We start from the raw sequence: 22,404 nt of genomic DNA on the forward strand, positions 1-22,404 counted from the left end.
CTCAGGATGGCAGCCAATGTCCTGGCCTTTCAACCAAAGGTCGTAGCGATCTGGTTGGAACCGCTTCACAAATGTGTCCATTGATATCTTGACCATGTCGTTGCTACAGGTGCACTGGGTGGCTCGCTTACCATACTCCACCCATCGACGAGCAGCGAAGTTTGTGGACTCGGCACAATTGAAACCGTGGTTGAAGCCAGCGTGGTAGCCGAAAGGGAACGTGATCATTATTTCCCCAGCCTCTTGTGTTATCTTGTTGCAAGGAACGGAGTACTGTTTGAGTATTTGCGGGGATATGAGCGTCATCTTATGCCTTAGGAATGCTTGGCAAGTCTTCGCTGAGGTCGGGAAGAAGCCAGCTGCGATTCTCTCAAACCTTTTCCCGTGTTCCGGTGGGATAGCGTACCATGTTTTCGGGTCACCGAAATGGAGGTAGTTTATTGAATACAAGTCCATATCCTCAGTGTGCCACGCAAAGGTAGTCTTCCACATACCAAAGTAGAGGTACGCGGTGTTAACTCCATCAATTTCTATGCCATAGTCCGTGTTAACGAAGTCTAGGATTGTTCCTAAGTGGTTTATGTTCCATTCCTTCACATCAGGGTCAGTAATACTCCCGTTTACATCAGCGCCGTATATCGGAGCTACGTAGGTCACGTTCTTCCAGTATTTCCGCTCCAAATCGTCGTAGCTGCTGTGCCGCGGCGTGCAATACTTCGCGGAGTTCGCCATCACAGCAAACTGTTTTACAGTCATCGACTTCTTCTGAATATTAATCTGTTGGAACAAACCTTGCTTGCCGGTCACCACCTGGCATATCGGCGAAGGGATAGTCACGTTCAACTCGTCCAGGTCGTACCCCTTCTTCCGAGGAACCCACTCGGGAGGAGGAATCACTTTCGCCAGCCCAGCCTTGTGCGCTCCCTTCGATTCCATGTATTGAATGTATTTATTGAAATCCTTGAACTCGTCCCATGTCGGCCGGAACGTCTGTATTTGCACACCACCCCCGGTGGCACCAGCATCGTCCCAAGACATGGTATTTATCAATCACACGCGAGTATCAGTCAACAATATTTCGTCCGTAAATACCACACTTTCACACCACCGTCCACGACACCATGTTTATAAACTTATCTTCTAGTTAAAACAACGCATCGACACCGCTTCCACAACGATTTTCAAGTTAAAAAACAATGTAATCTTTCGCAATAACGTGAAAACATTAATCAGTAAAATGGCCGACTTGAATGAGATGCGCTTGCAACAAAAATCTTTAGAACGATCGAAGCCGCATAAGTGAATTCGGGTCACGTACTCATTCGTTGCTCGAGATTTCGGCTGCTATCTACGGCCTTTACATACGAAGCTTCTACTACACGGCAACACCGCGTCCATAGACTGTTTTGATTCGTAAAGTTGGTATCAGTATACTATTTTGACAGGTAAATACAAATGTACTGATAGAGGTTAGGATATATATTTATAGTTTATTTTGTTATTTGTGGGATATTTAGTGTAATTAGACTTACTTGGAATGATTCTTCGAACTCCTCGACTAGATTACCACTGCCGTTTGACGGTGTCGCCATCGTAAAGAGTTATTTTCGTCCAATTCTTGTAATATTCTTCCTCTTCTTGACACTTACAACTTGACGATAAATTGATTGGAATGACACACAAACAAAGCTTCCCCACATATAAAACATCATACATACAGGACATCTTCCTTCTCTTTCGCATAATCGATGAAAATCAGGGCTACCACTCATTTCATACAAAATTGAATGTGTACAATATTGAATTCTGCTATATAATAGACATTTCATGATTTGGATTTTTTTGGTTATTATTATTTAAAACTTAAGTAGTTATATTGATAGCTAAACATGTAATTATTTCATTTTAAATACTCAGTTTTTAAATATTAATTTCGCATTTTCACACTTTGCACTTAAAATGCGTAGGATACACATACTAATCTATGAGGATATATAATACTTAGTTATGAAATCATTAGCACACAAAAATATGTTATTGGAGACAGCCCTCATGTGTACCAAGGACGTTCATTACTCAATGAAGATGTTGGTTGCATATTTACCGCTAGAGGCGATAGTACTACAATAATATACTGAATTTCTCATACAATTACGTAGCATCGTATGATTATTGTAATGTATTCGTATATTTTAACCGGTACATACAACACAGGTGCCCAAAAGTTTAGAAGTTTATCAATATCTACAAACCATAATGTGTTGCAAGATACTATATGGATTAAAATATGATACACCATTAGTTAATATGAGAAAGAAATTTAGGTATTTTATTGGAGTTTTCAATAACGCCTATGCTAATGCTATGTATTTAGTCCAAAAATGTTATGTACGTTTAATCCGTACCGTTACGGTACGGACCAGTCAGAGGCAAACTTTTCTAAAATGTTTATATTCTACATCTGTAATCTATAGTGTAAATATATTTTTCACATAAATATTTGACAATAACATTTTAATAAAGTAAATGAATCGTATTATTAAGAAGAAATCGGTCGCAGCTTAATAAACACCAATAAATTAATTACATACATCGTGTTTCAATCAATCAATCAATCATAGACACGTGGGATTATGTAACTAATGACTCATTGTTTACATAATCCCACGTGTCTATGATTAACATGTTAAAAGTGTTATTTTGTAATTAAAACAATACGTGCAAACAATATATATAACAGTACAATTTAACATAGTAAATAGCTGATATACTAAAATAGTGAATATAGGATATACCATAAATATCGCACACAATAATGTAATAACATAGATTATTGTATAATAATATTTTAAGAGCAATAAAATATTGTTCATTCGTATCATATAATTTAAAACGAATTCTTGATATATTATTTATAATAATATACCCATTAAAATATTGATAGAGCATATAACATATTATATAATAAATCATTTTGGCAAAGGGAGAGTAGCGGGAAATCGCCTCATTCATGGTCAAGTCTTATTAGATGAAAGACTTTATCAAATGATATTCAACTAAAGGCATGCTTTATTTTCAATTAATATTTTTGTCGAATTTGCTTTATTTTGTGATTTAAAAATGTTGGCTAATATATTTTAAAATATAATTAAAAAAATGTTAGATAATGTGTATGTTTATAAATACGTATTTCAATTCTATATGAAATGAATAAGTTTAAACCTCGTATTGTACTAATAACGTTACGAATGATCTCAAAGCGTGACTGAAATGACTCATCAGCATGAGATGCCTGACGTATTGCAAATACAGTACTTATCATAATAACACGGCGTGCTCACGCCGCCGGTAACCGTTGATAACGAACAGCTGTTTCCAGTCAAAGTGTCGTTGACCTTACTTTAAAATTACTTTAGCTGCTGATATTTTGGATTAAATGAATGATTGGTGTCATTTTTGTGTATGTCGGATGAAATAATGTAAAAAGTTAGTCATTTGTAGTAGTATTGAGTATTCAATTCGCTTATTTTTCATTTTCCTTATAACTAATTGTTTTCGGTAATTAACTCTGATAGTGTATCAGGTCGTTACGATGAATATGATTAATACAGAATTAAAATCATTAATTAATTCATTGAGTTAAAATAAAATACATTATATTGTTTACTACTTTCTTATCCTTAACATTCTCCGGCTAGTACAACGCAATGTTTTGCTATAGTCATGACTCTGAGATGTTTACCTTATCCATAAACATTAAACAATACTTTTTCTCCCTGTTTCAGGACTACCAACATCATGGAGCTAGAGCACAGATAATCTAAATCTTAATAATCTGTATTACTTTTGACAGTTTACAACAATAATCAAACATGGCGTCGGCGGCATATTTATAACCTCGACGCGAGTTGTTTTACGCATTAAAAATAGTGAAGTTTACATTATTTCATGATTAGTTTAAGTGAATTCTAGTGATATTTAGAACATAGTGAAGGTTAAACAATGGCTGACGCGGCGGCTAGACAGCTGCAATATGAATATAAAGCTGTAAGTATTTGTTATTAAATTTCATGTTGTTGTGAAATTCGTAAATATATTTCCAGGCACACATTATTTGAAAATCTTAACTTAATTTAAAGGGTGGACATTAATTGCTTAATTTTCAAACTTTATAAGAAAAGAGTATATAACTTTGTTTGCAATAACTTGGCCACTGCTGCCCATGGGCACTTGTTAGAACTCTAAACAGAGTAAAGTGCCTACTTTAGCCAAATGCGTTGACCCTTAGAACTAAGTAAGCCTCGCATTTGCTAGACAGATTTATTTATAAGCCAGTAAGGAAAGCCCTGAAGACCATAATGAGATGATGCAGTAAGATCTAAATCAGGATAGCCTATAACTTAGCCTTAACCTATATTCTCTATATTACATTATATATATATATATATATAATCCTGGTTATATTGTATATTCACAATAGCTTCTCTATATCATATTCTTAATAGCCAAGAAAGTAGTCAGAGCCTCATTCTCTGAGCACTCCAATTTTTTTGATGTACATATTAGAAACAATGACTTGCTTACTTAACTTTAAGGAAAACTAAGCAAGTTACATACTTAAAAGGTTCATATAAAAATGTCTTAAAGAGTGTAATCTACTGATTCACATTTAAATAGCACTGTGTGGTGTGTGTACAGTTTTGAGGGGTGAGGTAAACCAAAATACTGGAGCTAATAATAATGCTTTATTAATTATATGTAAAAATGATGGCATTAAAAAAAGAGAATAATTATTATTATAAAAAAAATTACAAACCAACTGAGTTTCTTACCGGATCTTCTCAGTAGAGGTCGCGTTCCGATCCGGTAGTAGTTTAAGAAAAATATTGTACCTGACAATTTGTAAGTGCCGTCGTTGGCCTATACAAAAAATAAATATATTTCATTTCAAAGTCGTTAAAAATAACCAAACCCAACGAGTGCAGTTTGAACACTAAATTTTATTAAGTAAATTCTTATTCTAAATAATGAGTAGGTATGTGTGCGCAATACATATGTACGTACATACATGCAGTAAGAAATGTGCCATCAGCAACACACCATGCACGATGTGGTCGCTCGTACCCTGTGAACTATATTATGACTACATTCTCACTCTGAAGACCTTTGCTTAGTAGTGACAAACTTGACTTAGAAAGGAAATTATTACTATTGGCCTATTATTGGCCAAGTTCGAATTTGACTCGCTGATATTGTCATAGTCGTAGAACAAAGACGGACTTGACAAAAATGTGAAATTCACTTTTTATCATATTTGGATAACATATTATCTAAATATTATAACTGCATTCAGAAAAAATTTATGTATTTTAGTTTTCAAATTAATCAGTCGGTATAACGACGGATTTGAAATGCGCTCATAGTAAATGACCTTTGTGAATAACTTGAAATGGCTGCCCTGTAAAGTTTGGTATTTGTTAAATCCGACTTTGTTCTACGACAATGACGATATAATATCATGACATTTTAAACACATTATTTGTTTCCAGAACTCAAACCTCGTGCTACAAGCTGATGTGAGGCTCATCGAGCGGCGTGGTCGTGATGAGGCGACCGGTGAGGTGCTGTCGTTGTCCGGCAAACTTGGTGGGACTCGTATGGGGGATAGGGCACAGAGGACCAAGCCGGATAAGGCCGAGGAGAGGAAGGCTAAGTGAGTTCACATTTAACTTTTTGTTTTAAACAAATATTTTTTCTGTTAATTCAATTGACTTGTAAGAAATGGATGTTGTGGGGTTAGATTAAGTGACACATTATTCCTTCATAATGTTGTTAGCAATTTAAATATGACTGTATTTTGTGGTGCAAGGAAGTCTATCCTAATCCTAAGTCTAAGTGAAAACTTCAGGAATCACAGGACGTAAGAAGAGGGAGCTGCAGTATTAAGCTACATGATGGTAGATGTACACCGATGCCTTTGAACATTGTTAACCAAATCTACATTACAGTCTTATCTGAGCTTAGTCACAGATGGTTTGTGCTATTTCTAAAGACAAAGTTGGAATGTCTTATGTAAGCGTGTCTTCCAACTAGAATGCAGTAGCACTTAACACTACTGCTATCGGGCAGAAATAAATGTGGCAGTCTTGCTTTAAATATCAAACTACAGATAGTTCTACCATCCACAAACGTTATATTTAAATGTTGTATCTTAATTTTAGACGTCAAAAACGCGACGAGGCGACATACGAACTATCCAAATCCAAGGCGGCCCGCGTCGCCTGGGCGGACGACACGCCCGGCGCGCTGTACCGGCCGCGCGCGCAACACACGCGGCACGCGTACGAGCTGCTGCTCGCCTTCATGCAGAGCGCGCTCGGGGACCAGCCCCGGGACATACTGTGCGGGGCGTGCGATGAGGTGAGCTGGGGATAGAGGCCCGAGTGTGTTGGGGTTGAAAAACAAATGAGTGGACCCACCTGGGAGGGCAAAATACGAGACACGTGTGCTCTCAGATAGTGGGTGTAGTTTGTGCTGGTTGAAAGAGGCCCGAGTGTCTTAGGCGAACGTAGCAGGAGACACGCCTGGCCAAAGATTAAATTAGCAGGTCTTGCACTAAAGTAAATGGGTGTGGAGGATGCATTGGTGTTGGTTGATTGACCCGAACGTCTGATATGATAAGTGCAGGATACACATGTGACCAGGGATATTATACCTGGTTGAAATTGATCAAAATTGGTCCAATTATTTTCAAAATTTCGCCAACTGATTTTTTCATATTCTCATTCCCAAATTCCCTGAAACTGCTTTTATTTTTAGTCATGATTGCCACAAAATATCTAACACTCAGCAACGATATTTCTTGTTGCTGCAGGTACTTGTTGTGTTGAAGAATGACAAATTAAAGGATCCAGATCGGAAGAAAGAAATCGAACTACTGTTGGGACCGATCCCAGATGAGCGGTTCGCGTTGTTAGTCAATCTGGGTAAGTTTTTTTGTCATAACATACCTTTAAATTGATATGAAAATGCAGTCCACGTGATGATAAGTGGTTATTGCCGCTCTCCATATAAAATAGATGTCTAAACTAAAAACTGAGATCAAAATCAGAGGTATTCATACCTCGGACCCCTCGATCGAGAAGGCGAGTTTCAACTAGGCTATTACTTTACATTACTGAATACTGAAAATCTTAATAATCTGCCAGTATTGCTGTTTTTTGGTGAAATATAATATTTGAACAGCTAGATTTATTTTTTATTTATTTATTTAATAAGTTTTTGTACACAAAAAAAGAGGATACATATAAAAACAGATGACATAGAGATGAAGTACAAAGGATTGCTTATTCCAGTATGGAAAGTTCTTCCAGCAACCCTGGGACAGGAGTGTGCGTACGATAATTTTATTATTATTATATAAATTTATTATTTATTTATTTATTTTATTTTTTATAATAAAAAAAAATGCAATCATTTTGTAATTTCAGGCAAGAAGATAACAGACTTCAACATAAGCGCGGCGACGGAGGGTAATGCGGAGATAGATGAGACATACGGCATCAACGTGCAGTTCGAGGAGTCTTCGGAGGAGGACGACGAAGACGCGTATGGAGAGGTATGGTTGCAATATTGGTTAAATAAACATACCCGAGGATTGTTGAAATAGGCCCGATTGCAGCAGTAAAAAAGCCCGATAGTTGAAGTAGACCCGATACGAATAAAAATATGCCCGACGACTATCTGTACCTCAAAATGTGCCAAAATTAATTTTAAATACAAAACAAATTACTTATTTCCAATTTCTAATTTAAATTTCGATAATACTAGATATTCCTATTTGAGGTCGGCCACAGATGCGCCGCTACGCCTGAGGACTAAGCTGTAACGTCTCGGAAAAGTATGTCCTCCTTACCACACCCTTCAAACCAGAACACAGCAGCACTTAACACTGCTGTTATGAGGCAGAAATAGGTGTGGCGGTGGTGCCGCTGGAGTCGAACCTCAGAGGGTTTTATCACCTTCAAATTTCTTATACTACTACCGGATCGGAACGGAGAGATTTTCAGAGAGATTGATTACAAGTGTCGCTATTGGCGTAGGTTCGTGACGAGGAGAAGGAGGAGGGTGAAGGTACTGACAACGACGAGGAGAAGGGCAGCAGCGGCGACGAGGACAGCGACGGTGAAGGGCGGAAGAACGCTATACACGCTAACGTGAGTTTGTACTACAATATATTTTTATTGCCCCAGTTACATACGTATGTGTGTGCTAGCTACTAGTTTAATGAAATGTTAAATGCTGATGAACATAATATTTTTTATTATTTTTTAGTAGTTGCAAAAATTGTTAGAAAGGTATGGAAATTATTTTGTTCACTTTTTTTTTCTCTCTGTCACATCCAAATTATTTTCCAACGTACCATATTTATTTTATGCTAACAAATGTTTTTTTTTGCGGTTTATATATTTATTATTTTTAGCTGGGCGAACACATCCCGTACAAACAAACTATTAAGCAATTCATCTCATTACATTGTATAAAACAATGATTGCGGTTTATATAGTTTTTATTTAATATCAAATAACGCAATAATAATAAAAATGTAATACTAAGTAAATAAAGTAAATAAATAAAGTAAAATTAATAAATAATAAATTATACTTATAAAATAAATAAAATAAAGGTGTCGTCCAAAACTGTAATTTGTGCTGGCAAGGTTACCTCGCTGCACGGAGAGGTAATTTTTTTGAGCAAAATAGCTGCCAGTCCTCTGAAGTCACCCGAAGCGAGGATAAATCTGTGGGACATCCCTTTCATCTAATGTTTCATGTCAGCCGACCACGGACCCAACGGTCCAGTTGCAAGCGCCGCAAATTCATAATCTCATGTCAGCCGACCACGGACCCAACGGACCAGTTGCAAGCGCCGCAAATTCATAATCGTTTGTAATTGAAGAAAATTTTGCGGTAATAATTTTTATAGTAAATAATTGGTTAAAATTGTTTTGCAGCTGAGCGAAGAGCAATCCCAGAAGCGTCGCGACGCCACGCTCCACCCGATGGACATCGACGCGTACTGGCTGCAGCGGAGACTCTCCAGACACTTCCCGGACGCCATGGTCTCGCAGGCCAAGTCCAGCGAGGTGCTCCGGGCTCTCGCGGACGCGGCCGACGAGCGGGACCTGGAGAACAGGCTGGTGCTGCTGCTCGGCTACGACTGCTTCGAGCTGGTCAAGATGCTGAACAGGTTCCGGTACACCGGTGAGCTGGTGTTCCACTTCCCCCACGCCGTGGTCTCGCAGGCCGAGTCCAGCGAGGTGCTCCGGGCCGTCTCATGGATATTTTTTCAGTCTACCTTTTTTTTTTATAATATAGGAGCAGCAGACGAGCATGCAGTCCACCTGATAGTAAGTGGCTACTGCCGCCCATGGACATCTGTGATCAACCCCAGACAGGATTAGATATTCCTACCTGAGATCGCCCATAGATGCGTCGCTACCCCTGAGGACTAAGCTGGAACGCCTCGTTAAAGTCTGTCTCCCTTACTACATCCTTCAAATCAGGACACAGCAGCGCCTAACACTGCTGTTATAAGGCAAAAATAAAAACCTGATGGTAAATGCCAGCCACTGCTTATTTGTGTTGGTTTTTTAGGAGCTTGTCTAACTGTAAGTGACAAACCACTGGTCATGTTATTTTTATATCAGAAGTAGGTGTACTATTTCTGTTGGAGCATGCAGTCAACCTGATGGTAAGTGCCACCCTCTCCCTAGTATTGTCATAATCAACCCCAAATAGAAATAGTCCTACCTGTGTTCAGTCACATGGGTTGACACCCATTTGATACACTTCATCTATGTATCACCATTACCATTTCAATTTGGAAAGAAAGAAAGAAAGATACATTTATACGGATAATTGCAACACAAATGAATACTATAATAGAGAGACACAAAAAATAATATGACATAAAATAAAAGAAAAAAAAAATAACATAAAACAAAAGAAAAAAATAAAATAAAACAACAACAAAAGGACAATAAAATGTACAATCAATTATTACAATAATATGTGTTTAATATTGAACATATATTATTTTGATTCCCAGTTCTGTACTGCACGAAGCTGGCGTCCTCCCAGTCGGAGAGCGAGAGGGCGGCCATCAGGGAGGAGATGTCCAAACAGCCGCACCTCCAGAAGATCCTGGCTCAACTTGACACCGGGAAGGGGGATGATGAGGTGCCACTTGTTTCACTAAGTATTGTTAACCAAAGTGGCGGTTTATTTTATGTGTATTATTTGTAAGTAGCAGATAAGCGTGCAGTCACCTGATGGTAAGTGGCTACAGCCGCCCTTGGACATCTGTAATCAACCCCAGATAGGATTAGATATTCCTACCTGAGGACGGCCACAGATGCGCCGCTACCCCTGAGGACTAAGCTGGAACGCCTCGGAAAAATGTGTCTCGCCACGTGGGATATATGATTTGCATTTACCCTTACCTCTTTTTAAGTGACTATGGAAGGTAATGTTTTTAGAACATATGTATGTAATATATGTGTCTGTATGTATAATGTCGTTCTTATTCTTTGGTGTTATCCTACAGCTCAAGCGGCCTAATGTATTGTATTATACGAGGTTAAATTAAATTCAAATCTCATTTATTTAAAATTGATTCATATAGAACACTTTTTGAAAGTTATCAAACTACCACCGCTGAAGAAGTGGTGAAAGAAACTTCATACTTCAGTTTACAATGATTCTTTACTTCATGTCTATTTTTGTATCGCGCGTCGGAGAGTTTACTCTCAAATCTTGCTCATAACCTGTTTACATAAGTCTAACTTCAATAATGTTCATCCACAGACCACCCAACAGTCAGAGGCGCCGCGTAAACGTCAGAAGACAGAGGGCGGGGCGACGGAGGCGGGGCAGGTGGGCGGGGCCAGGAAAGTACTACAGCTGGAGGAGTTAGTGTTCGCCGCTGGTGCACACTTCATGGCCAACAAGCGGTGCCAGTTACCGCCCGGGTCGTTCAGGAAGCAACGGAAGGGTGAGTGTGTTTATCAACCCCCACTTAATATTTAGGAAGACTATTTCAAGGGTAACCCTCCTCCCCTTCATCCCTTTTATAGTATTCACCAATAACTATGAAGTTCAGTACACGGCTAATAACAGCTACGAGTTACCACTGGATTATTTAGAAAGATGAGTGTCCACCAATCCTCCCCTTTGGCCTCCTTCCTTTAATTTTTTTATAAATACCAAAAGGGTCATAATTTATGGTCCTCGCCGTAGGGCATAATTTATGGCCAGCAAGCGATGTCAGTTACTCCTGGAATCGTTGAGGGACCAACATATGGGTGAGTGTCTATTAGCACACTCTCTCTCTCTCGTAAACGTCAGAAGACGGAGGGCGGGGCCACGGAGGCGGGGCAGGTGGGCGGGGCCAGGAAGGTGCTACAGCTGGAGGAGTTAGTGTTCGCCGCTGGTGCACACTTCATGGCCAACAAGCGGTGTCAGTTACCACCTGGGTCGTTCAGGAAGCAACGGAAGGGTGAGTGTGTTTATTAACCCTCCATTTAATGTATAGGAAGCTTTCAGGCAGACTATTGACACCCTCCATCTGGGTAATGATGATCACCGGTGCTCATAACCTGGTCAGTATCAGGTCTTTACTGCTCCCAAGAGGAGTCAAGGAAACACCAGAAAGGTTAGTTGTGTCTCTGCCTTGTAAAAGCCACAAGACAGCGTCCTCATACGTTTATTTATTAGTTGTACCAACAAAGTAAACACTGACATTGTGTTCGAGGCAGCTATACAGTAATAATCTTGGTAAGTGGTACCTCAGTTATAGGTACAAACTAAATGCAAAACATATTAAAAAAAATTTATCAAATAACAATACAAAAGCGATGATAAAAATGTTATAAATTGGTAAATTGCATTATTATATTCAAAATAATAACAATTATAATGAGCAACAAAAAAAAACAAACATTAAATAATAGTAATAATGATAATGAAAAAATATTAAAAGGAATGTAAATCGGCCATTTAAACAAAATTTATATGAATAATATTTGAATTAAATTATAAATATAACAGATTACAAATAACATTATTAGGAATAATAAAATAATAATTATATAATTTATTAAAAACAGTGTGTTTTTTAGAGAAATAATAACTATACATACATCATTTTTTAAGTTTAGAAGGCAAAGGTAAAAGTGTGTGTCTATATCCCTTTCCCTAGGAGCTTGTGTTCACCATTGAAGCTCACACTATGTTTAAGGAGCGACGAAAAGGTGAATGAGTCAAATAATCCCTCTTTACCCTTTATCTCCTTAATTTTTTGCAAAGAGCACTATTTACAATACTTGGATCGTTGAGAAGCCAGCAGTCGGGTGAGTGTAATTTATCCCTTATTCCTCTCTCCCTCTCACAAATATCAGAAGACTGGGGGCGCGACCACGGAGGTGGAGCAGATAAAATAAATACAAAATGTTATGTTAGGAGACGGATATACATTATAAAAATGTTAGAAATTGTTATCATTGCTTATTCTCGCTTCTTACAACTTTTCAAATATATCCGATGTACAAACAAGTAAAGTTCTCTTTCTTATTATATGTATAGATTATTTATTTATCCACAGGTTACGAAGAAGTCCACGTGCCGGCATTAAAACCGAAGCCCTTCGAAGAGGACGAAACCCTAGTGGCCATAGAGAAGCTGCCCAAGTACGTACAGCCGGCGTTCGAAGGGTTCAAGACCTTGAATAGGATACAGGTGAGTTTTTACATTGTTTTAAAATATAGGAGTAGCAGACGAGCATGCAGTCCACCTGATGGTTAGTGGCTACTGCCGTCTAACTACATCTGTAATAAGCTCAAGATAAGACTTGACTCCTACTTGAGGTCGGTCACAGATGCGCCGCTACCCCTGAGGACTAAGCTGGAACGCCTCGGAAAAGTATGTCACTTACCACACCCTTCGAACCAGAACACAGCAGCGCTTGACACTATAACAACATTTCTGTTATAACAAGTTATTTCTGTTATAACAAGTTGTTATAACAGAAATAGCTATGGCGGGGGTGCCGCCGGAGTCGAATCAAAGAGGACACTACAACCTAAAAAAAATACTTTTTTTTTACATTTCACTGGTTTAGTTAATAGACAAATACCACACTAATCTAAAGTATGGAGCATATACAAACGTTGACATTTTTAATTAAATAAAAAATTGTCATATTCTGAATTGAAATTTTTAGTTAACCTGTTTGCAATATATTTATTGTTATATTCAATTTGATATAACATACTTTTCATCCATTAACCAGCTCGGTGAAGGTCATCCTATACTGTGATCTTAGATCATTATATTTTTAATATGTATGTAGGTATAGTCCGCGTCAAACTGCTAGTCCGCTCTGAAGTTGTTGCGCGCAGGTTTAGTTAGCATATACTCCGTAATGTAAGGTCGCTATGTGCCCACGGGCGAGAGCAGCGGAGGGTGTCGAGGGGGTCCCGCGCTGTCCTCGTCCCGCTGATATCTACAATTTGCTATTGCGACGCGACTCGCTCCTATATTCCAAGCGGACTAGCAGTTTGACGCGGAATCTATATTCTTACTTCAAATCTTGTATAAAACTGTATCCCCTTCTCTTTCTTTAACAGAGTCGCATATCAAAAGCGGCGTTAGAAACCGACGAGAACCTTCTCGTATGCGCTCCGACCGGTGCCGGGAAGACTAACGTGGCGCTCCTGTGCGCGCTGAGAGAGGTCGGCAAGCACGTGAACGACGACGGCTCCGTGAGCGCGCAGGACTTCAAGGTCATATACGTGGCGCCCATGCGCTCGCTGGTGCAGGAGATGGTGAGTGTGCGCGCACACATGCATATGCAAGTATGCAAGAACTTATGCACATGCGACACGCACACGCGCATTCAAGTAAACACGCACGCACACATGGACGCACTCACAGGCGTGCGCGCGTACACACACTCACGCGCGCGCGGCAAGCACACATGCATGCATGCCAGAACTGACGCACACACGACGGGCACACGTGCATGCAAGTGAACGCGCACGCACACATGGACGCACAGCACTGACGCACGTACACACACAGGCGCGCGCTAGTACATACACGAACACAGGCAAGCGCACACACTCACGCTCGAGACGCACTCGCTAGTTACTCGGTAGCTAGTTGTACACGGATATATTAAAAAAAATATTTGGCGCGGGTCGCAGCCGCACGCAACAAACACACTTATATTAGGTACACATATCACACACACACTAAGGCGTGCACGAATACACACAAGCACGGTACGCACGCTCTCTCTTTCTCTCTCACACGCATACAAACACATTTTTAATGTCCTATCATTGAAACATACATTTGTATCTACACATATTTTTAAATATTTACGCAGAATAAAATGTAATTACTTACACAAAATATTATGTTAATTCATGATTAAGAAATTGTTGCTATTGATAAACATATTTATTTCAAATTTTTTTTGCTGTAATTTGAACTTATTTAGGGATTTAATTACTATGTTTCAGCGACCATATTCTTGATTCTATTTTACATCTAACATTTTCGCCCACAGGTAGGCAACTTCAGCAAGCGTCTCGCAGCGTACAACATCCGCGTCTCCGAGCTGACCGGCGACCATCAGCTGACGCGAGAACAGATCGACGCCACGCAGCTCATCGTGTGCACGCCGGAGAAGTGGGACATCATCACCAGGAAAGGTGGGAGTGTCCGCCCACTGCTGGGCTACTGTAGCGTGCCGGAGCAGACCGACGCCATGCAGCTCTTCATCATCAACCCATTACTGTCCCACTGCTGGGCACGGGTCTCCTCTCATAATGAGACGGATTAGGCCATAGTCCACCGCGCTGGTCAAGTGCGTATTGGTAGACTTCACATACCTTTGCGAACTTTTTTTTAAGATATCTCACGTATACAGGTTTTCTCATTAAGTTTTCCTTCATCGTTTAAGCAAGTTATAATTAATTTTTAGTACGCAGGTAACTGACAAATCAGAAATGCGTGCCTGGTTTTGAACCTCGGACTTTTTTTATACAATTTTCTTTGTTTTCATGCCTAACGATAAGGCAGACAGGCTACCTGATGGAAAGCAGTCACCGTCGCCTGTGGACATTTGCAACACCAGAGGAGTCGCCAATGCATCGCCGGCTTTGAAGGAGAGCTCTTTTTGCACCTTTTTTTGATAAGCCCCATGTCATAGCGCTCCGGGAATACCTCAGAAGAAAGTTCATTCCACATCAACCCATAATTTTCTTCTAAATCTTCTATCTTTAAAATCTTCTATGTCTCTATCTTCTAAAATCTTCAACCCGTAACTGTCTCCCTGCTATGCCCTGTGCATAGCACTCCTCTCAGAATGAGAAGGATTAAGCCATAGATGTGGTGTACCATATTTAAATTGTATGTTATTCGCAGGTGGCGAGCGTTCCTTCACGAACCTGGTGCGTTTGATCATCATCGACGAGGTCCACTTGCTGCACGATGAGCGAGGACCCGTGCTGGAGGCGTTAGTGGCCAGGACGCTGAGAACAGTCGAGCAGACCCAGGAGAAGGTATACGCCCTTTGAGTTCTTGGAATAAATAAACAAACAAACAAACACTTTCTACACTCACAGCCACACACTAGGATTCCCTGTGTCGTGGGTGCCATGGACACACACATAGACAAAACACTAACACCCAGACCCAGAAACAGAAATCTAAATTCATCATTCAGATCCGCCGGTCTGGCCGAGGATCGAACCCGGGATCCTTTGCGCGTCAGACCAGTATGGTGACCGCTCCGCCACGCGGGTAGTCAATATTTATCAAAATAATAGTAGCTCATCACACAGTAGCGTCCTCTGGTGATTAAAATATGTACTATGATATTAGTGAGGAAAAAGAAATTTGCCTATTCTCAACTGCAATGCATTCATTTAATTATGAATAGTAACTTCTGTATCGTTGTATGGAAGAAACCTTATGGCAATGTTAAACAAATCGTCAAAAAAATCATATTTATATAATATAGGAGTAGCAGACGAGCATGCAATCCACCTGATGGTAAGTGCCATATCATCATCAACCCATTACTGTCCCACTGCTGGGCACGGGTCTCCTCTCATAATGAGAAGGATTAGGCCATAGTCCACCGCGCTGGCCAAGTGCGTATTGGTAAGTGCCATATGGACATCTGTAATTAGGTAAAATTAGAATCCTACCTTCGGCTACAAATGCGCCGCTACCCCTGAGGACTATGTTGGAACATCTCGGATAAGTATTATGTCGCTCTTACGACACCCTTCAAACCAGAATAAAGGTGGTTGAACCCTCTGGTTCGACTCCGGCGGCACCACCGCCACACTTATTTCTGTTATAACAGCAGTGTTAGGCGCTGCTGTGTTCTGGTTTGAAGTGTGGTAAGGAAGACATACTTTTCCGAGGCGTTCCAGCTTAGTCCTCAAGGGTGGTTACGCATCTGTGGTTTACCTCAGATAGGAATCTAATCTTATCTGGGGTTGAGTACAGATGTCCGTACAGCAGTAAACAGTAAACTTACCGTCAGGTGGACTGCATGCTCGTCTGCGTCTTGTATTATAAGTTTGTAGCACAACTGATGTTTATATGTATGTTTGCAGGTCCGTCTGGTCGGTCTGTCCGCTACGCTACCGAACTATGTCGACGTAGCGGCGTTCTTGCGCGTCAAGCCCGAAGTGGGATTGTTTTACTTCGACAATTCCTTCAGGTTAGTATTTCTTTAGCGGTATACATATATTTGGTTCTATATAAAATCAATGTATCCTAAAACGTATATAATATTATGTATCGTTAGTCATCTTATAGTCCGCGTAAAACTGCTAGTCCGCTCTGCATATAGAAATGAATCGCGTCGCCATAGCAAATTGTATGACTACACCTGCTCGCAACAATTTCAGAGCGGACTAGCAGTTTGGCGATGATTATACTAGGACATGTTAGTCGTTGAATAAAAAATATAGGTTTAATGAATCTTCACATCTAAATTCTTCTCAACTGTTAGAATGTAATGAAAGAAAGCAGTATATCATTCACTCATTTTTTATTTTTTTTATAATATAAGAGTAGCAGACGAGCATGTAGTCCACCTGATGGTAAGTGCCCATGGACATCTGTAATCAACCCCAGATAGGATTAGATATTCCCACCTGAGTTCGGCCACAGATGCGCCGCTACCCTGAGGACTAAGCTGGAACGCCTCGGAAAAGTCTGTCTCCCTTACCACACCCTTCAAAACGGAACACAGCAGCGCTAACACTGCTGTTATTAGGTAGAAATAGATGGGCGGTGGTGCCGCCGGAGTCGAACCAGAAAGGGTTCTACCACCTTCTTTTTACGTCAGTACGTCATATTATTTCACCTTATTTCACTTATACTATATATAAGTGTTGTAGATTCTCAAAGTAGTCTGTTCTCTTCATCACAACATAAAATTTCATTATTTTATATTAAATTACATCTAAATTTTAATGTTTCCATTCATTCCCTAGACCGGTGGCGCTCGAGCAGCAGTATATCGGCGTGACAGAGAAGAAGGCGCTCAAACGGTTTCAGGTGATGAACGACATCGTGTACGAGAAGACCATGGAGCACGCCGGACGGAACCAGGTGAGATGGATCCCCCTTATGGGCTCGTACACAAAACTGCGATGCGACGCGATGCGAATTCGCAACGCAGAAAAGTGCGACACGAATTGTTGCGATGCGATTTCGTGCGGCAAGGTGTCTCCCAGGGTGACCATTAGGCTGATTAAAAAAAAACGGCAAATTTTTTTTTTCGAAATTCTCACATAAAAACTTCCGAGAAGGTGTGAAAAGACGCCTGTAAAAAGCAGAGCCCTTAATATTAATATTAAGAGGTCGCGCATCGGGAATTTCTATTTTCCGTTTAAATAACACAGAAATATATATTTTTTAATTTTGTAATTTCGTACTTTTGCAACGGCTCATTGAATTAGCGGAGCAAAGCATATTTTTGTAGGAAATTTGACGCTCTACAAAAAAGGTCCTTACAAAGTTTTTGATAGTCACACTCCTTCAAAAGTTATTCGAGGTCAAAGTTGATCTTACAAAAAAAATTCAATGTTTTTTTTTTTTTTCGATGATACTATGAATCTTTTCTCAATATTTTGCTAGTAATAATATTTTCTGATGTATTTTTGCTATTCGGAGATTTTTTTAACTTTACTATAGAATATAACACAATAAATATATCTTACTCTAGTGAGCATTCCTTCGACGGCCGTCAACCGTACTGAACTTATTTTGAAAAGTAGGTCGTGACATGAATCGTAAAAAGAAGTGTGCACTTTTGTTTTTGCTTAGGAAATACAGGAAAGACTAACAAAGAAGATTTTGAGTTCATCCATTTATCATATATCATTTATTTTATATTTAGTTTCCCAAAGAACAGGGCGTTCCTCAATCACTAATATGAAAAGTCAACGTCGTACTTTGTCACTTTTACATTAAAATATTCGTCTTCTCACCCAACAAATACAGGTCTGTACATATTCCCCACACGCTGTCTCAGAACGAACTAAAATGGCGTCAACAAGCGTGACGAAACATCGCAGGAATGTGCGATGCGAATTAATTCGCAAGTTTTTGCGATGCGTCGAGGGAGCTCGCAGATTTTTACGATGCGACGTCGCATCGCAGTTTCGTGTATGAGCCCTATATCTAGATCAATTACATAAAGCATATCGCTTCCATGCAAGAAGAATGGCACAACTCAAAATTCACTATTCTGTTAAAGATACAATTTAATCCCAAATATTTTCTATTTTAATGTGTCCTAACAGTACTGTAGTTATACACATAACTACCTATAATTGTATTTATCATTATTTTAATTCTCATTTAAATATTTATAGTTATATTAAATAAAAGATTTCGAAATAAAAACATTGATTAAGTTTAAACTGGCTCCCCTGGAAAATTGCCTTTTTAATTGTGTGTCATTGTTCTTGCACAGAAGCGAATTATATCAATGGGTCCTATGTATATGGGCCAAACTGACAATTAGGTCATTTTGACTTTTTTTATGGTAAACGCATTATATCTATTTAATGAATCATGTGAGCTATAAAAAAAGATTTCTGGATAGAAACACGATTTTTAATTACAGTATTATCAGCACACCTATTTCTGTTATAACAGCAGTGTTAGCGCTGCTGTTATAACAGAAACAGTTCTGGTTTGAAGGGTGTCATCAGAGAGACATATTTATCTCAAGTGTTCCAACTTATTCCACTGGTGTACACTGGTGAGGTTGTTCACCCCGATTAGCATTTCAGACAAGATGGCCGGCCGACTGCAGTATTTCATAATTTTATTTTATTGAAAATTTTTTATTTTATATAAAATCTTAACTGGGTCATATTGTTTTTACTTAAATCATTTATTCTTTGATTTTTTTACACTGTCATCATGTCCATTAGGATTTGGTTTATGCACACTAGTTTTAAATAATTTATTTTTGATGTTGATCAACAGATCCTGGTGTTCGTGCACTCGCGCAAGGAGACGGGCAAGACGGCGCGCGCGATACGAGACATGTGCCTCGAGAAGGACACGCTCGGACAGTTCCTCAGGTGAGTGAAGTTTTTATTATAATATAGGAGTAGCAGACGGGCATGCAGACCACCTGATGGTGAGTGTCTACTGCCGTACATGGACATCTGTAATCAACCCCAGATAGGATTAGATATTCCTACCTGAGGTCGGCCACAGATGCGCCACTATCCCTGAGGACTAAGCTGGAACGTATCGGAAAAGTATGTCTCCCTTACCACACCCTTCAAACCGGAACACAGCAGCGCCTAACACTGCTGTTAGGCAGAAATAGGTGTGGCGGTGGTGCCGCTGGTCGAACTACAAAGGGTTCTACCACCTTCAAAAGTGTAGTTTTATGAACGTTGGATTTAGAGGCTGTCTAAACGGTAGATTATATTGTGCAATATTATTGACAGTTTAGGGTTAATATTGAAAATTACGCAATGATTGACCGAAAGTTTGTGTGAGTTAATTTTTTATTGCAACAAATGTTTCCATTGCATCTTGTACGGTCAGTATTACGCAATATTTTTACTATTGTCAATCAATAATATTCTCCGACTGACCACGAAAACATTGTGCAGTTCGTATTATTGTGCAATATAATTGCTCGTTTGGAGTCAGAGCGCTTTTTAATCTCATTGTCCATAGTCCACCGCGCTGGCCAAGTGTGTATTAGTAGACTTCACATACTTTTGAAAAGTTTTTTTTTTAAGATCTCCAGGTATGCAGGTTTCTTCACGATGTTTTCCTTCACCGTTAAAGCAAATAATTAATTAATTTGTAATTGTCTGAACGCATCTCTGATTTAACTCAGATAGGAATCTGGTCTTATCTGGCGTTGACTACAGATGTCCATGAGCGACAGTAGCCACTTACCATCGGATGGACTGTATGTTCCTTTATATGCAGTCCAGATAATAATAATATTAAATTAATAAAAATTATTTTTCCCAGGGAGGGTTCAGCGAGCGTGGAGGTGCTCCGCACCGAGGCTGAACAGGTGAAGAACCCGGAACTCCGCGAGTTATTGCCGTACGGCTTCGCGATCCACCACGCCGGTATGAGCCGCGTGGATCGAACGCTGGTTGAGGATCTGTTCGCCGACAGACATATACAGGTGAGTGAACAACGGTCATATGTTTTTAATATACATAGGGTCTAATGTTCAATTAGGCTTGGTGTATTCCGAAACGGCATACATCGATTTACGGAAAATGTTGAATCATTAGATTTTTTATAAATGTATTTCTCTAGCAGCTTAACAGCAGTGATAGCCTAGTGGTTAAGAAACTCAGCCTCTCGATCGAGGGGTCCGAGGTTCAAATCCTAGGCACGCACCTCTGATTTTTCAAAGTTATGTGCGTATTAGAAATTAATTATCACTTGCTAAGCGGTGAAGGAAAACATCGTGAGGAAACCTGCATACCTGAGAGATTTATAAAAAAAAATCTCAAAGATATGTGAAGTCTACCAATACGCACTTGGCCAGCGCGGTGGACTATGGCCTAATCCTTCTCATTCTGAGAGGAGACCCGTGCCCAGCAGTGGGACAATAATGGGTTGATGATGATGATGATTTCTCTAGCCGGGAATAGAACGAGTTTATATTAAAAAACAACCTGTATTATTCCATCATGGGATAGTGTTACTTACACGGATTAAGGGTTCGTACACAAAACTGCGATGCGACGTCGCATCGCAAAAATCTGCGAGCTCCCTCGACGCATCGCAAGAACTTGCGAATTGATTCGCATCGCACAGTGGTTGTTGTTGTTGGTCACCCTGAGAGACGCTACGCCGCACGATATCGCATCGCAGCAATTCGCATCGCAATTTTCTGCGTTGCGAATTCGCATCGCGTCGCATCGCAGTTTTGTGTTCGAGCCCTAAATTCTGAAAACCAATTATCAATGGCAAACTAAAAAGAAAAAGGCTCATTTTAAAGAAAATTGATATTTAAGTATTTATTATTAATGGGTAAAAAAATTAAGCTCTGTAACGCACAGACTGCGGAGTATTAGTCATGGGGTCCCGATTTTACCCTTTTGGTTACGAAACCTTAAAAATGGTCACACATAACTGTAGCGACACCTTTTGTGTCGCTACCATAGATTAGTAAAGATACTTCGCCGCCTTGAAATTGAATGAAGCAACAAACAGCTTATTATAGTAAGTTCCTTTTTTGAATTCTTGACAAATAAAAACATTTTTAGAGAAAATTTACGAATAAATAACTAATACTGCGTAATTTACATGATAATAATAAAATTAATAATTTATAATAAAAGTAATGACCATTTAAAAGATCTGCCTATTAATGTTTTTAAAAAGCGTTTAAATGAATGGCTTCTTCTTAATAATTTTTACAGCCTTAAAGAATTTTTTGACAATTTATGAATGTATTACTAGATATTATATTAATTAATTGCATGACTAATAATGTTGGATATTTATATAAAAAATAATAATTGTGATGTGTGTATTAATCTGACAATTTGTTATTTAATATTATAAATAATATTGGAAATATTTTTGGTCTGACTGTATATTTGCACGCCTTAAAGGTAAAATAAGAGGAAATAATACTTTGTGTTAACATCCATTGTACCTTATTTAGCAAATAAAGATTATGATTATGATGATTATGATTATGATTAATAATTTATAATAATAATTTCAAATAATATTTGAAATTTATTTTAGGGACATTATAGCACGGAGACGTGGCAAAACTTTTTTACGCAAC

At 39.2% G+C, this 22,404-nt stretch overlaps 1 protein-coding gene across 1 annotated transcript in view; it reads left to right on the forward strand.

The window, feature by feature from the left end:
- The first annotated feature begins 3,847 nt into the window (after positions 1–3,847).
- The window catches only part of l(3)72Ab (U5 small nuclear ribonucleoprotein l(3)72Ab), a 51,370-nt gene continuing 32,813 nt past the window's right edge, over positions 3,848–22,404 (forward strand). The window contains exons 1-17 of the mRNA XM_073087120.1: positions 3,848–4,047; positions 5,550–5,713; positions 6,222–6,420; positions 6,875–6,986; positions 7,491–7,618; positions 8,103–8,216; positions 9,014–9,263; positions 10,111–10,241; positions 10,869–11,055; positions 12,664–12,797; positions 13,688–13,885; positions 14,635–14,779; positions 15,495–15,631; positions 16,700–16,806; positions 17,588–17,705; positions 19,596–19,693; positions 20,613–20,775. Of these exons, the coding sequence (XP_072943221.1) occupies positions 4,003–4,047; positions 5,550–5,713; positions 6,222–6,420; positions 6,875–6,986; positions 7,491–7,618; positions 8,103–8,216; positions 9,014–9,263; positions 10,111–10,241; positions 10,869–11,055; positions 12,664–12,797; positions 13,688–13,885; positions 14,635–14,779; positions 15,495–15,631; positions 16,700–16,806; positions 17,588–17,705; positions 19,596–19,693; positions 20,613–20,775 (2,430 nt within the window). The 5' untranslated portion in view covers positions 3,848–4,002. The remainder of the gene's footprint in view (positions 4,048–5,549; positions 5,714–6,221; positions 6,421–6,874; positions 6,987–7,490; positions 7,619–8,102; positions 8,217–9,013; positions 9,264–10,110; positions 10,242–10,868; positions 11,056–12,663; positions 12,798–13,687; positions 13,886–14,634; positions 14,780–15,494; positions 15,632–16,699; positions 16,807–17,587; positions 17,706–19,595; positions 19,694–20,612; positions 20,776–22,404) is intronic.

Source organism: Epargyreus clarus, unplaced genomic scaffold (assembly GCF_041222505.1).
Source record: "Epargyreus clarus isolate Ecla_fem2 unplaced genomic scaffold, WU_Ecla_fem_2.2 ptg000025l, whole genome shotgun sequence".
Lineage (NCBI taxonomy): Eukaryota > Metazoa > Arthropoda > Insecta > Lepidoptera > Hesperiidae > Epargyreus > Epargyreus clarus.